Source organism: Musca domestica, unplaced genomic scaffold (genome assembly GCF_030504385.1).
Source record: "Musca domestica strain aabys unplaced genomic scaffold, Musca_domestica.polishedcontigs.V.1.1 61, whole genome shotgun sequence".
Classification (NCBI taxonomy): domain Eukaryota; kingdom Metazoa; phylum Arthropoda; class Insecta; order Diptera; family Muscidae; genus Musca; species Musca domestica.
In genome coordinates, this window is record NW_026712367.1 from 4,829,919 (window position 1) to 4,844,123 (window position 14,205).

The window sequence follows — 14,205 nt, forward strand, 5'->3', positions numbered from 1 at the left end:
AAGAATGAGGTTCCTCGTTTCATTTCCAGCGCACAATGGTCACCAAAATCTCTAGATACTAATCCATTGGACTATTGTGTCTGGAGTATTTTGGAAAGCAAGGTTGATACTAAAAAATGCCAAAGTGTCGATCACTGTTGGCCAAAATACCGCAGAGTAACATCAGAATAAATGACGATTATTATCGCGAACATTTTTTGGAGGGTTTATTTATTTATGGTCGCAGACCTTGGACATTCCAACAAAACTCATCACCATCGTACTCAGCACGCGCCACCCAAAAATGGTTACAAAATTAGGTTCCTCGCTTCATTTTCAGCGCACAATGGCCATAAAAATCTCCGGATACCAATCGGTTGGACTATTGTATCTGGAGTATTTTGGAAAGCAAAGTTGGCACTAAAAAATGCTAAAATGTCGATCACCTCAAGCAAGCGCTTCGCCTGGAATGGGCCAAAATGCTGCAGAGCAAAAGATGACCAATTCGAACAAATCTTAACTTATTCTAAAATTTGATGCTACTGCAGACCTTTTTTGCTTTCATTCAATAAAATTTAAAAAAAAAATGTAAAAATTATGGCGTTTGACTCTGTTGCATTTTTTTTTATCTCACCCTGTATATGTCTTTTTTAATAAATAATACTGTGGAATCTGTTGTTGTAACAGTTATACGTGTTCTGTTTGGGTTCTGCTAATCTGGTTCTAACTCTAAGTTCCAAAAATCCTGTGGAATCCGTTTTGAATATTTTGGTTGTTTTGGTTCGGTTTATCTTCCATTTGGAATCTCCTCTTTTTCTTTTTATTTCATTTTACTTTAGTTTCTCCTTTCTTTGGTTGACTTAGCAGTCCACCTTCTGTTCAGAAATCTTCAAATAGTTTAAATTACCTATAAATGGTAAAATGTTTCTTTTCTTTTTGTGGAAAGTAAATTTCCTGTCCTATTTTACCTTAATCCACCACGATGCCATTTCTACCATAGGTTACTCATTTATTATTCAAAATGTTTAACCTCCAGGATCAAGTTTTGCTTCTCCGATAGTTTTTTCTTTTTATTTCATTTTACTGCTTTGTGCAATTCTCCCATTATTTTGGTTTCCAGCAGATATTTTTTCTTTTTATTTCATTTTACCTTTGTGGGCTCTAAATTATAGTTTGCTTAGGCAAGTCATGTTTCTTTAAATAAATAAAAATGCATTAAAATTACAATAAATAAGTTTGATTACCATGTCCGTTTGTGCACTCTCATTCTCTACCATATAAGCCTTTGGGGTTCCTTATAATTATCCCATTTGATTTCTTTGGTAAAGAATATATAAAATGTTATGGCATTCAGTAGAACATTAAAACTTAATTCTATCCAATGGGCACGACTAGATTTCAAATTAGGACGGGTATTCAAACGGAAGAGAACAAATGGAATTATGAAGTAGCGTAATTCCAGCAGACGTTGGAAGCATAAAACTATGGCAGTGGCAAGCCAGAACATAAATTTTAAATTAAAACGTAAATGCTTTATGCCCTGATGGATGAACATCAAACAGACCGCATACACGGGACACATGCCGTATTTGAACCACCAATAGCGGCCATAGAGTCTCTGCCATATATAGAAGATATAATGGCGATTGTCGGCCAATAGATAGGGATGGACCAGGGTATTGAAGCGTACAATCATCAAAAATACCACAGTCAGCATACACATTTCGCATTTATACTCGAGCAGAGCTTGCATGGTGGCCCGGAATCTATTGATGATATTCGAAATGCCAAAGAAGCAACAGAAAATGGCAAAGTAGAAGAGCTGCAAAGGAACAAGGCAGATGATTATTATTAAAAAAAAATTGGGATATTTTCTGAAATTACCTGTGGCACATGAATGCTAGCTTCATGTGCTCTCTTGTCTCCCAACACAATGGAGCCATTAAGATATACAAAGCCCATAAATGGTAAAATGATAACCAAATAGAAACATCCTTGGGTAACAATATACCATAGACATTTTACCAAAAGTTCGAAACGTTTCAAAATGTCCAAAATGACCTGAAAAGAAAGGAGAGGAAATGTGTTAAAAGGTGGCCAAAAAAGATGTCAAAACATAAAAAGCCAAAGGGCTCATCTACTGTCTAACAGGATACAGCAAATTGTCAGAAGTTGATAAAAAGGATTTAATTCTTATTTTAGCAGATGACTCAGAATCATATGCCCAAAATCACATCTGGCCCTAATATATTGCAGATGACTAGAAGGTTACTTAATTTATTTAAGAAGACCATATGGGTCCATCTTCTCTGCAGTAAATGATCTGAGAGGACATATACTCCAAAGTGCATAGCCAGAGATGCTATTTACATTACAGTAGATGACCAGGGAAGCCATGCAAACTACCAGTAGCACCTAAATCAGGCCCAGAATTGCACATATTCTTCAAGAGCTGCATATATTCTTTGTTACCTTATAACCAAAAGTTTTCCTCCTACCTTTGGTTTATAGATTTGCACCTCATTTGGTTTTATGCCCTTCAACTCGGCATATTTCACGGTAACCAAATCCAAAGCCATTGTACCAAACGCCATGGCAACCCAGACAACATTGGTTTGGCGCATCAGAACACTAGCAGCAGCTAAGGATCAAAAATAAAACCGATTAGTCGACCACCGGAAACACTTAATTCCCAACAAACCTACCATATACAGATGCCTGTAAATGGCTACCCTTTTGCCAAAAGACATACATCAACAGTACCGTGGTCAATGACAATGTATCGGAATAATATAGATGACTAAAGAAATACAACGGCGGCAGACTGCCTATAGTTACAGCTTCCAGGGCGGCCAATGTGGAATGGGCATTACCCAAAGATTTGCGTCTTATATAATACAAAAGGACAACATTAACAGCGGCCGCCATCAACGAAATCAATCGCAAACCCAGCACTTCACAAAACTCCAATGGTATTAGAAGCAGGGCAAAGAAATACAGACCCGGAAAGGTGGTTATCTTGGGATCCCACTGGAAGAGAGAAAGCAAACATATATTTAAAAACTTTATTATTGTTTTATGGTCTTACCTCCTTGAACTGTTTGTTACAATAGCGCAGGCCTTGCCTCAAGTGGAATTCCTCATCGATTACCATTTGAGTGGTGCTATAGACCCTTAGAAACAGGGGCAGGGAATAGGCTGCAAAAACCAGCACCAATAAAATGGGCAGCAAATAGGTTTTCATGTTGCTGTGGTTCCAATGATGCGTTTAAGTTGCCACTAGGATTTGTAGTGTCTCCCGGAGTATAATTATCCCTTTTCTGCAATAAATTCAAGATAAATGTGCGAAATAGTGAAAATTTACTGGGAGAAGAATGCGAGAGTGTGCGAAGTGGTCAACACAAAATTTCAAATTTGTTCCCAGGAGTCTTATTATGGCTATTGAACAAAGGATTCAACTAATTATATCGTTAAATGTGCCAATCTGTCAAAATTTGCTGGGAGAGAGTAAATAAAAGAGAGAGAGAGAGAGAAAAACGCCGGTGGGCCGGTAATAAACACAACCACCTTTTTTTATTTTTAGAACAATTATTTTAAACATTTTATAAAATTAACAAATAAAAAAATTGTTTAAAATATTTTTTATACTTATTCCTCTTCCATTTTACTTGTTTCTATCGACAGTAACAGTCCCCGGGGAGACCTAACCTATAAGACTCCTATACCAATAATGTCCCGTACCCAATTGAAATTTTAGGATTTTACTCACTGTTTTTCCAATATATGATAATCTTGATCAACCACTGTGTCCAATTTCAATATCCTCAGTATTCTTCTTGATAGGAGGTGAGTTTATGTCCATCACCTCCGTCCCAACGAAAGAAATAAGAAGACACGATAAAAAATTTAAAAAAAAATTTATTGAAAACCTCTGTTGTTTACGAATGAGTGTGTAACGCAAAACGTCCGAGAAATCTGTTGTTTACGAATGAGACTTGAGGAAAACGCGGAATCAGCTGGTCACATTCATTAAATGAGCCGTGGGACCAGACAACGTAGCGGTACGATTATTTCGGTGCTGGCTCATTCGCTGTTTACCAATCGTCGGCGGCGCCCTGTTTATTTTGACGGCGTCGGCAAGATTTCGGCGCTAAAAAAAGTTAAATTTGAAACCAAATATATGTTCTTAGAAATAATTTTTTTTTTATATAATTTTACAATTTTCATAGCCTTCTACAATTATCTCGCTTCTATCTCTGCGCGGGACTAGATTGACATTTGACTGGCTTTTATGGGGCTTCAAAAGACTTGATAATTTGGGCAGTTTATTAACTGCTTCTTCTTTTTTTCGAGACATACACCGTGGATTGATAACATCCAAACATATAATGGAGTCGTCTGTTTAATTGCAATTTTATAGATTTAAGTCGTGCCTTTGCTCCTTGTGAGTTTACACAAAAAGTTTTAATAATTTCTAGGAGTTCTAGCATCCTTCTTCAGCAAACTAATCATTGTTTACTTGGCAAAATCCACATGAATTTATAAAATTTATCCGGGAATAGTATCTGAGAGAGAAAATGTCATCTTACTCATCTTTGCTTTTGACTACTTTTTGAAGGATATAACAACATAGATAATTACTACCAATTCTTTCAAATATTTTTTTTTTTTTTAATTTATTTTTACATTTATGTATGTTTTATGATAAACATATAAAACATACATAAATATAAAAATAAATTAAAAAAAAAACTGCTTTAAAAAAACTAGATTTTGACCTAAGCACTTGATAATCACAGATAATCACTTTTTACATTCGTGAAATCCACGTTGGATTGATAACACTCAAATATATGATGTTGCCGTCTGTTTAATAGTAGTTTTGAAGTTTTAAGCTGTGCCTTTGTTCCTTTTGAGTTTCCACAAAATGTAGCAACTTGTGAATTCAAAACAAACTGCCAAGAATTTTAGCATCCTTCTTCAGCAAGCTAATCAGTATTTAGTTCGGAAATATCTTCGTTAATTTGTAAAATTCATCGGATAAGATTATACGAGAGAGAAAATACGACATTTCTCTTTGGGATTACTTATATTTAGGATACAGCAGCATAGATAAATACAGATAATTCATCATTCATATTTCTTTTATAATTTATTTTTATATTTATGTATGTTTTATCTGCTTATCGCCTGCTTTAATAAAAAAATATCATAAATTATTATCAATGTTCTCTGTTTACTTTCGTGAAATCCACGTTGTATTGATAACACTCAAACATATGATAGAGCCGGCCGTTAAATAGTAGCGTTGAAGTTTTAATAAGTGCCTTTGTTTCTTTTGAGTTCCCACAAAAGTTTCACAAAATATCAGGAATTTTAGCATCCTTCTTAAGCAAATTAGACAAATCTATGTCAATTTTTAGAATTCATCGGGAAAAGAAAATGTCATCTTACTCGTTTTTTTTTTTTTGTTTTACTTATTTTATGGATAGGACAACAGAGATAAATGCTCTATAATAAAAATAATAACTTTGATTTGAAAACCCATTAAAATATTTTCTCCTTTCGGTTGATCCCAAAAATCATACCATGGCCCATAGGTTTTGCCATAGTGTTTATCCATACCACCACTACCCCCTCCACTACCACCGCTCTTTCACTGTTGAGCAGGGCCTTCAAAATATTTATTTTATAATTTATTTTTATATTTATGTATGTTTTATCTTTTTATCGGCTGTTGTAATAAAAAAGATTTTGGCCCGAGCACTTGATAACCGTTTCTATTTACATTCATTGAATCCACGTTGAATTGATAACACAATGTCATATGTTAAAGCCCGCGCTTTATCACTTGGGAATGGCCCATGTCTCCAGAAGAAATTCAATGATTTATGATGTTTTCTATAACCTTTCGGTGTAGAGTATTCAATTCATTCAAACATCTTTATTGTTGTGTGCTTTATGTATAAACGTGTAAGTTAAAAAACAATTTGTAAGAAGTAATGTTTGGTATAATTTTAATCATAATTATTTATGCATTTAATTATCTTTATTTTTTTTCTAACTTTAAATATTTTTCTTTATGGCTCTCTTCCTCTGATTTCTTTGGCATGTACAGGGGACTGATGACACCATAATATAAGAGGAAGCCACCCGTTAGATTTTGAACTCAGAGAGATGTCAACGCATAGATGAGGGATGCCGCCTATCATTTTTTTGTCATGCTTAATTGATTGATAACACTTTAACATGTGTAGGAGTCGGCGGTTATTTCTTTATGAATGTATGTAAAAGAGATGACAACTATTTAAAAAAAAATCAATTAATATACTAGAGATAAAACAGTAGAAAAATATTAGAAGCTAATTACAAATTCCACGCTAATATTTGCTCTGTTCCAGAACATGCAAGGATCTACTATGGTAAAATTAAGAAGGAAAAATCATTTCAAATAAGCATTCCCATCTTTGCATTTTCTGAAATTTACCTTGTCAAATTTCGCTGAATAGGAAGCAGGTTCCCATCTTTTATTTGTGAATGTACAATGGATTTATAAATAAACACTTTGACAATAAAATGTTGTCAAATGAATAATTTTGAAAAAAAAAAAAAATGGTAAACATGATTGTATGACTTTACCTTCTTAATTCTACCATGGGATTTATTAGTTTAGCAATTTTGTTTCGATATCATAAAGTGAAAATCGGTTATCATAGTAAAACGTTTTACATTCTTGCACAGGCCATTTCTTTAAAATAAAACAACTTTAATTTTTTTTCTAAGAAAAAAAAAACTTTATTATTTTTCAATGTATAACGATGTTTTAAAAACATGCTGAAAACAGTATTTTTATTTTATAATTTCCTTAAAAACTAATAAAAACTTCCGAATTCTAATCAAAACATTTATTTTGCAAACTAAAAATAATTCCTACTTTTTCGAAATAGTAATTGGGAAAATTTAAAAAATATATATATTTATTAGAATATTTTCTTATTTATTTACACATCTGTAAATCATGGGAGCCGAACGATCATTTGTGGTTGTGTGACGCAATTTAACGGTGGCAAATTGTGAAGCTCTGTGGGCACAGATGGACCATCATTGTTGGAATTTTGTTTGAAAAAAATGTTTCAAAATTATATTTTATTTTATTAATATTACAAATTATATACAAAAAAATAATAATATTACAAAAGTAGATAGATATTCGAAAAAAGATGCTTACAAACTAAATCAAAAATTACAGGAATTTAGCATTTTTAAGGGGGGAAAATACAGGATATTTCAATTAAAAATCTAGGGACATATTACGATAGGCACCACTCTTGCTAAAATAAAAAAATAAACAAAAAAATATTAAAAAAAAATTTAGCAATACATATTTTTTTCTCAAATACAGAAAATGGAAGACTTGTTTGATGTTGTCACGAACTTAAAAAAGAAACAAAAACACACACAAATGTCATGGATGTTAGCAAATGTGTATGAAAGAAAGAAGAAAAGAAATTATTAACTTAAATATGAATAAAACTAAAAATTAATAAAAAATATAGATATGTATAAAAGTAAATATGTATGTATATTTGTATATAATAAACTGACTTTACAAAATAAGACTCTTTACAAACAAAGAAAAAACGAATTTCATAACTTTCTCCATTCGTTTCGATTTCTAATATTCGATGATGTTGATGTAAACTTGGCACTACTTTTTTTTGAATTGTAAAAGAAACGAAAACAATTTCTTAACCGGTAAGAAAATGCTGAGAGTGCCTTGCTTAAAGTTTCTTAAAACAAAACTTAATCAAATTAAATCGGAAAAAACTCTTGAACTTTCCGCGATGGAGGTTAAGGTGGTGGGGGGAGAAAATATTTGACAGCAATAAGGAATTGAAGAAATGTTTTAAATTCGATATCATTATTTTTATAGAGCCCTTGACAGATGATAACGATCGATAACAACATTTTCCATAGAAATCGTTATCGATAACAACAATTTCAATAGAAAACATTGTCGATAACAAGATTTTCTATAGAAAACATTGTCGATAACAAGATTTTCTATAGAAAACGTTGTCGATAACAACATTTTCTATAGAAAACGTTGTCGATAACAACATTTTCTATAAAAAACGTTGTCGATAACAACATTTTCTATAGAAAACATTGTCGATAACAGCGTTTTCTATAGAAATCGTTGTCGATAACAACATTTTCTATAGAAACCTTTGTCGATAACAAAATTGTCTATAGAAATTGTTGTCGATAACAATATTTTCTATTGAAACCGTTGCCGATAACAAAATTTTCTATGGAAACCGTTGTCGGTAACAACATTTCTGCAAGAAACTTGTTCGATAACAAGATTTTCTATAGAAAACATTGTCGATAACAACATTTTCTATAGAGAACATTGTCGATAACAACATTTTCTATAGAGAACATTGTCGATAACAAGATTTTCTATAGAAAACATTGTCGATAACAAGATTTTCTATAGAAAACATTGTCGATAACAACATTTTCTATAGAAACCGTTGTCGATAACAACATTTTCCATAGAAACCGTTGTCGATAACAACAATTTCAATAGAAACAGTTGTCGATAACATCATTTTCTATAGAAAGCGTTGTCGATAACAACGTTTCTTAAAGAAAGTATTGTCGATAACAACATTTCCCATAGAAATCGTTGTCGATAACAACATTTTCGATAGAATTCATTGTCGACGATTGAATTCATTGTTCGATTTTCTATAGAAATCGTTGTCGATAACAGCATTTTCTATGGAAATCGTTGCCGATAACAACATTTTCTACAGAAATCGTTGTCGATAACAACATTTTCTATAAAAAACGTTGTCGATAACAACATTTTTTGTAGAAATCGTTGTCGATAACAAAATTTTCTATAGAAATCGTTGTCGATAACAACATTTTCTATTGAAATTGTTGTCGCTAACAACATTTTCTACAGAAATCGTTGTCGATAACAATATTTTCTATAGAAATCGTTGTCGATAACATAATTTTTTATAGAAATTGTTGCCGATAACAACATTTTCTAAAGAAATCGTTGCCGATAACAACATTTTCTATAAAAATCGTTGTCGATAACAACATTTTCTATGGAAATCATTGTCGATAACAAGATTTTTTATAAAAAAAAGTTATCGATAACAACATTTTCTATAGATATCGTTGTCGATAACAACATTTTTCATAGAAACCGTTGTCGATAACAACAATTTCAATAGAAACAGTTGTCGATAACATCATTTTCTACAGAAAATTTTACCGATAACTATGATTTGAAAACCCATTAAAATATTTTCTCCTTTGTTTACTACCTTAACCTCACTTTCTGCGGAAAAGAAATCCATAACCACGCGTTCTTCTCCTCTCTCATCTACTTCATTTTATTCGACGACTTCACGCTCTGTTCCGGTTGATCCCAAAAATCATACCATGGCCCATAGGTTTTACCGTAGTGTTTATCCATACCACCACTACCACTCGCTGCCGCCGATCTCTCACTGTTGAGCAGGGCCTTTTGGGCAGCACTGCTCGTCGAATTGCGTTCCAATGTCATGCTGGACATGTTCGATGATTTCATGAGTCGGGTGCGTGGCAATATTGTGGCTGTGGGTGTGGACAGGGCCGACTGGGATTGATGTCGCCGCAAAGTGCTATCGTCATATTGACGCATTTGATTTTCCTGTTGACTCTCCTGTTGCTGTTGTTGTTGATATTGTTTCGATGAACGTTGATGCCGTTCGGCATCTCTTTCGCGTTCTGATTGTCTTTCTGATTTCTTTTTCGAGGTGCCGTTATTTGACATTTGATTTCCCGACGCCGTGGCCGAGGAAGATGTGGTGGTGGCTCTGAACGTTTGAAATTCCATTTGATGTTCCTGCTGTAGGGCGGCATGCATGGCTCGACGCTGCTTTTCATCGCGACGCACCAGATGATCGTTGATGACAATGCAATCATAGGGATCGGAACTGGTTGACTTTATTTCCGGATCATCGGAATCATCTTCACTGGTGTAGTATTGCTTGAGTATGTCTTTGCGTTTAACGGTTTTCATAATAATGCCGCCGCCACCACCAACGCCGACGCCCATAGAGTTGCCATTGTTGTCGAAAAAGTTATTGACATCACTCATCTTCAAGGTACCGTTATCCAATTCACTCTCTCCCGCCTCACTCTCGGTGGAATGAAACATGTCCTGTTGATTGTTGTTGTTGCGATTCTGACTGGATGAATTGGCCGACTTGTTTTGTTGACCATTTCCAGTGATTTTATTCTTGGCGTTGCCACCCGTTCCCATGGAATTGCGATTATTCATGGTATTTTGTTGTTTCTGTTTTGACGATTCATTCATGGATTGGCGATTATTCATCGATTCACGATATTCCTTTTGATTTCGTTTTATGGTACTGAGCCGTTCATTTTCTCCCGGATTTTCAATGTCAATTTCAATGGTTTTCATAATTTTCATTCTTGACTTGGGCGTAAAGTTGTTATTCACCACACTACGATTTAGCATGGGCTCCCTAACCATGGGCGTAAGACCATAGATGTTTTCATCGTCATCATACATCTCCATGCTGGTAATACTCTCTTTGCGTACCCTACCAGCTGCCTTCTCATGGGAGGAGCTATTTGAGGGATTCGAATTGTTTTTTGTCAGAGTCAGAGTGCCATCATTGTTGTCCATTTCCTTTTCACTTTCCATTTTACTGCTGGTGGTGCGATAACCCTCATCGCGTAACTCATCAACATTGGGTGTGGCCACCAAATCACGATGTTGCCACAGTGACATGCCAGCCAAAATATCCTCGTGGCGTCCTCCACCGAATTTCCAAAAAGATTTTGTGCGTTTTATGCCACCCGAAGAGGCCTGCAAGATTTCATCGTCACTTGCAATTAAATCGTAGCGCATTTTTCCCATCGAATTGCGATTCAGGGTCTTCAAACTGCGATCATCGATTTGACTATCAATGCTGCTGCGGAAATTGCGATTCAAAGTCCAAGAGGCCACCTCACGATTAGTCGAAATGTGTGAGTTTGTGTCGGCGCGACGTCTAACGGATTTTTGGGTTTCATTTAGGGGTTAGCAGGGATATGTGAAGTTGGTTGTTTTTTTGAGATTATGTTACGATACAACACAAAAAAGGATGAGGCGATAATGAACATAAAAAGAAATAAAAACACAAAAAAGAAAATAGCTCGTATTAAAAACATAAGCAAAAGAAAATAAAATTAAAGGAAAATATTAAAAAATATTTTGTTAATTACAAAAATAATGCAAATGAAAAGTAATGTTAAAAACCGGGGTTAAATACTGAAATAAAGAAGAACACAGGGTAGAAGAGGCCATCTTTAAAATATTTAATCGATAACTATTTTTTAAAGATCTAAATCAACAAAGATTTTCGGATAGAATGCTATCGATATCAACTCCTTCAAATGGAAATGTGATCAAAATTGGTGTCGATAACAACATTTTCTATTGAAATTGGTGTCGATAACAACATTTTCTATTGAAATTGTTGTCGATAACAATATTTTCTATAGAAATTGTTGTCGATAACAATATTTTCTATAGAAATTGTTGTCGATAACAATATTTTCTATAGAAATTGTTGTCGATAACAATATTTTCTATAGAAATTGTTGTCGATAACAAAATTTTCTCTAAAAATGTTTGTCGATAACAACATTTTATATTGAAAATGTGTTCGATAACAAAATTTTGTATAGAAACCATTGTCGATAACAATATTTTCTATATAAATTGTTGTCGATAAAACATTTCTCTAAAAATTTTTGTCGATAACAGCATTTTCTATCGAAAACGTTGTCGATAACAACATTTTCTATAGAAAAACTTGTCGATAACAAAATTTTCTATAAAAACATTGTCGATAACAAAATTTTATATAGAAATTGTTATCGATAACAACATTTTCTATAGAAAACGTTGTCGATAACAACATTTTCTATAGAAAACGTTGTCGATAACAACATTTTCTATAGAAAACGTTGTCGATAACAACATTTTCTATAGAAAACGTTGTCGATAACAACATTTTCTATAGAAAACGTTGTCGATAACAACATTTTCTATAGAAAACGTTGTCGATAACAACATTTTCTATAGAAACCGTTGTCGATAACAACATTTTCTATAGAAACCGTAGTCGATAACAACATTTTCTATAGAAACCGTAGTCGATAACAACATTTTCTATAGAAACCGTTGTCGATAACAACATTTTCTATAGAAACCGTTGTCGATAACAACATTTTCTATAGAAACCGTAGTCGATAAAAATATTTTCTATAGGAACCGTTGTCGATAACAGAATTGTCTGTAGAAATTATTGTCGATAACAATATTTTCTATAGAAACCGTTGTCGATAATAACATTTCTATAGAAACATTTGTCGATAAGAACATTTTCTATCGAAATTATTGTCGATAACAACATTTTATCTAACGATAACAACATTTTCTATAGAAATCTATAACAATATTTTTTTATCGAAGGTGTTGTCGATAACAACAATTTCTATAAAAATTGTTATCGATAACAACATTTTCTATAGAATAGTTGTTCGATAATAACATTTTCTATAGAAACCGTTATCGATAACAACCTTTTCTATAGAAATTGTTGTCGACAACAACATTTTCTATTGAAAAGTTGTTCGATAATAACTTTTTCTATAGAAAACGTTGTCGATAACAACATTTTTGTTATAGAAGCCTTTTCGATAACAACATTTTTTATAGAAATCGTTTTCGATAACAACATATTCTCTAGAAAATATCATCGATAATTAAATTTTCGATAATAGTAGTCGGATCTATGGCTTTTAAATAATTATCTTTCATTTATTTTTAAAGAGTCCTCTTCTACCCCTCAAATTTTTTAGCAATACTATTTCCCAAAAATTTGCTCTTTATACCACCCTCACTCTCAACCTACCGTATGGGTACTCGACTAGTTGGCTGATCATCATCGGAATAATCCACTTCCGGCTGTGGTGGTGGCTCATTGGCAAAGCCACTGTCATTGCTGCTGTGCAGGGATGTTTTGGCAGCAGCAGCTGGTTTCATTTGATTCATGGATGATTGCTGGGAGAAATTTTACGAAAATCAGTAAAGTTATATGAGAAGAGGCCTTGAGAGGCCCTTGGCTGGCACTTACATGATTCATTTGATTGCCGTTTTGTAATTTCTGTTTGCGTCTCTCAATGGCCATCTGGCTGCCATTGGGAGCACAAAAACTTTGTGATGAATTCAGCATGCGACCGCCATTCGAGGCCGAGGGTACGGGGGCGGGCAGTGTGGGTGGTGGCCCGGGACGGGGATTGCCGGCTGCCGAGGGGCGATACTGGAAAATGGGAAATAATGAAAATCTTTAAAATTTAAAGAAATTGTCGTAACTCACCTTCTTCTGATTCCTGTAGGTATCACCAAACATTCGAGTCGGTGATGATTCCTCGGCCCGCTCGGGACGACGATAGGTGGCATCACTGTCCATTTCCTGTTGCGAATCCATGCCATACGATTCGTGATAACTATTGCGCAATGATTGGGCGCCATTGCCACCACCACCATGACGTTCGTAGTGCATATTCTCAAAACGTTCTGACCGACCGCCATGCTGTTGATCTCGGTCCATTTTCATTTTGCTCTCCAACATCAGTTCGGCATTCGTGTAGGCTATGGGGAACCAACCGAACATTTGGGTACGCAAATTCTCACCGAATTGCCAACCTTTGGCCTTGCTTCCCACCAGGGCAATGCGATCGCCTTCTTCGAAGGGTAATTGATTCTCACCCGAGGGCATGTAGGCATAGAGGGCCTTGACCACAGTACGCTGGTCCCAGTGGCCATTGTCGGTGTGGTCATTACCTGAAGAAAAAAATGAAAAATTAAATCTCTGATCTGATCTGAACAACATATCCATATACCCTGCATATTGGCACTGCCACCATTCGAATTGGCCGAACTGTTCAAATTGAAATCGGATTTGGCACGTGGCAAAGAGTTCTGTGTGAACGGTACGTGAGTCTCGTGCAAACTGCGCATATCTCCGAACGGAGCATCAACACTGCGTGACTTCTTCAATAAATTCGATGACGAGCCATTGGCATGGGAATCTTCGGCATCCTTAAGACGTTCCTAAACCATAATTGGCTGAT

The 14,205-nt window shown here is 34.6% G+C and overlaps 2 protein-coding genes across 4 annotated transcripts in view; both read right to left on the reverse strand.

Annotated features, from left to right (window-relative positions):
- Positions 1-1,017: 1,017 nt before the first annotated feature.
- On the reverse strand, positions 1,018-4,126 carry LOC101892420 (putative Dol-P-Glc:Glc(2)Man(9)GlcNAc(2)-PP-Dol alpha-1,2-glucosyltransferase). Of its 2 annotated transcripts, XM_020039405.2 has the most exons (7): positions 3,749-4,126; positions 3,068-3,299; positions 2,685-3,009; positions 2,478-2,620; positions 1,864-2,040; positions 1,224-1,801; positions 1,018-1,173 (listed from the first exon to the last, which is right to left on the reverse strand). In XM_020039405.2, exons 2-6 carry the CDS (start codon positions 3,221-3,223, stop codon positions 1,250-1,252), a joined length of 1,353 nt encoding a protein of 450 aa, XP_019894964.1. In that variant the 5' UTR covers positions 3,224-3,299; positions 3,749-4,126; the 3' UTR covers positions 1,018-1,173; positions 1,224-1,249. The 2 variants fall into 2 exon arrangements, with proteins under 2 accessions (XP_019894964.1, XP_005190941.1); XM_005190884.4 differs by having other exon boundaries at positions 1,018-1,801; positions 3,749-4,125.
- Positions 4,127-6,798: 2,672 nt separating this feature from the next.
- The window catches only part of LOC101892248 (brain-specific angiogenesis inhibitor 1-associated protein 2), a 43,141-nt gene continuing 35,734 nt past the window's right edge, over positions 6,799-14,205 (reverse strand). The window contains exons 8-12 of one of the 2 annotated variants that reach the window (XM_059129483.1): positions 13,975-14,185; positions 13,449-13,915; positions 13,206-13,391; positions 12,984-13,132; positions 6,799-7,310 (exon numbers count right to left, since the gene is read on the reverse strand). In XM_059129483.1, the coding sequence (XP_058985466.1) occupies positions 7,271-7,310; positions 12,984-13,132; positions 13,206-13,391; positions 13,449-13,915; positions 13,975-14,185 (1,053 nt within the window). In that variant the 3' untranslated portion in view covers positions 6,799-7,270. Of the gene's footprint in view, positions 7,311-8,989; positions 11,073-12,983; positions 13,133-13,205; positions 13,392-13,448; positions 13,916-13,974; positions 14,186-14,205 lie in introns of those variants that run through there. The other variant, XM_059129482.1, reaches the window with a different exon arrangement.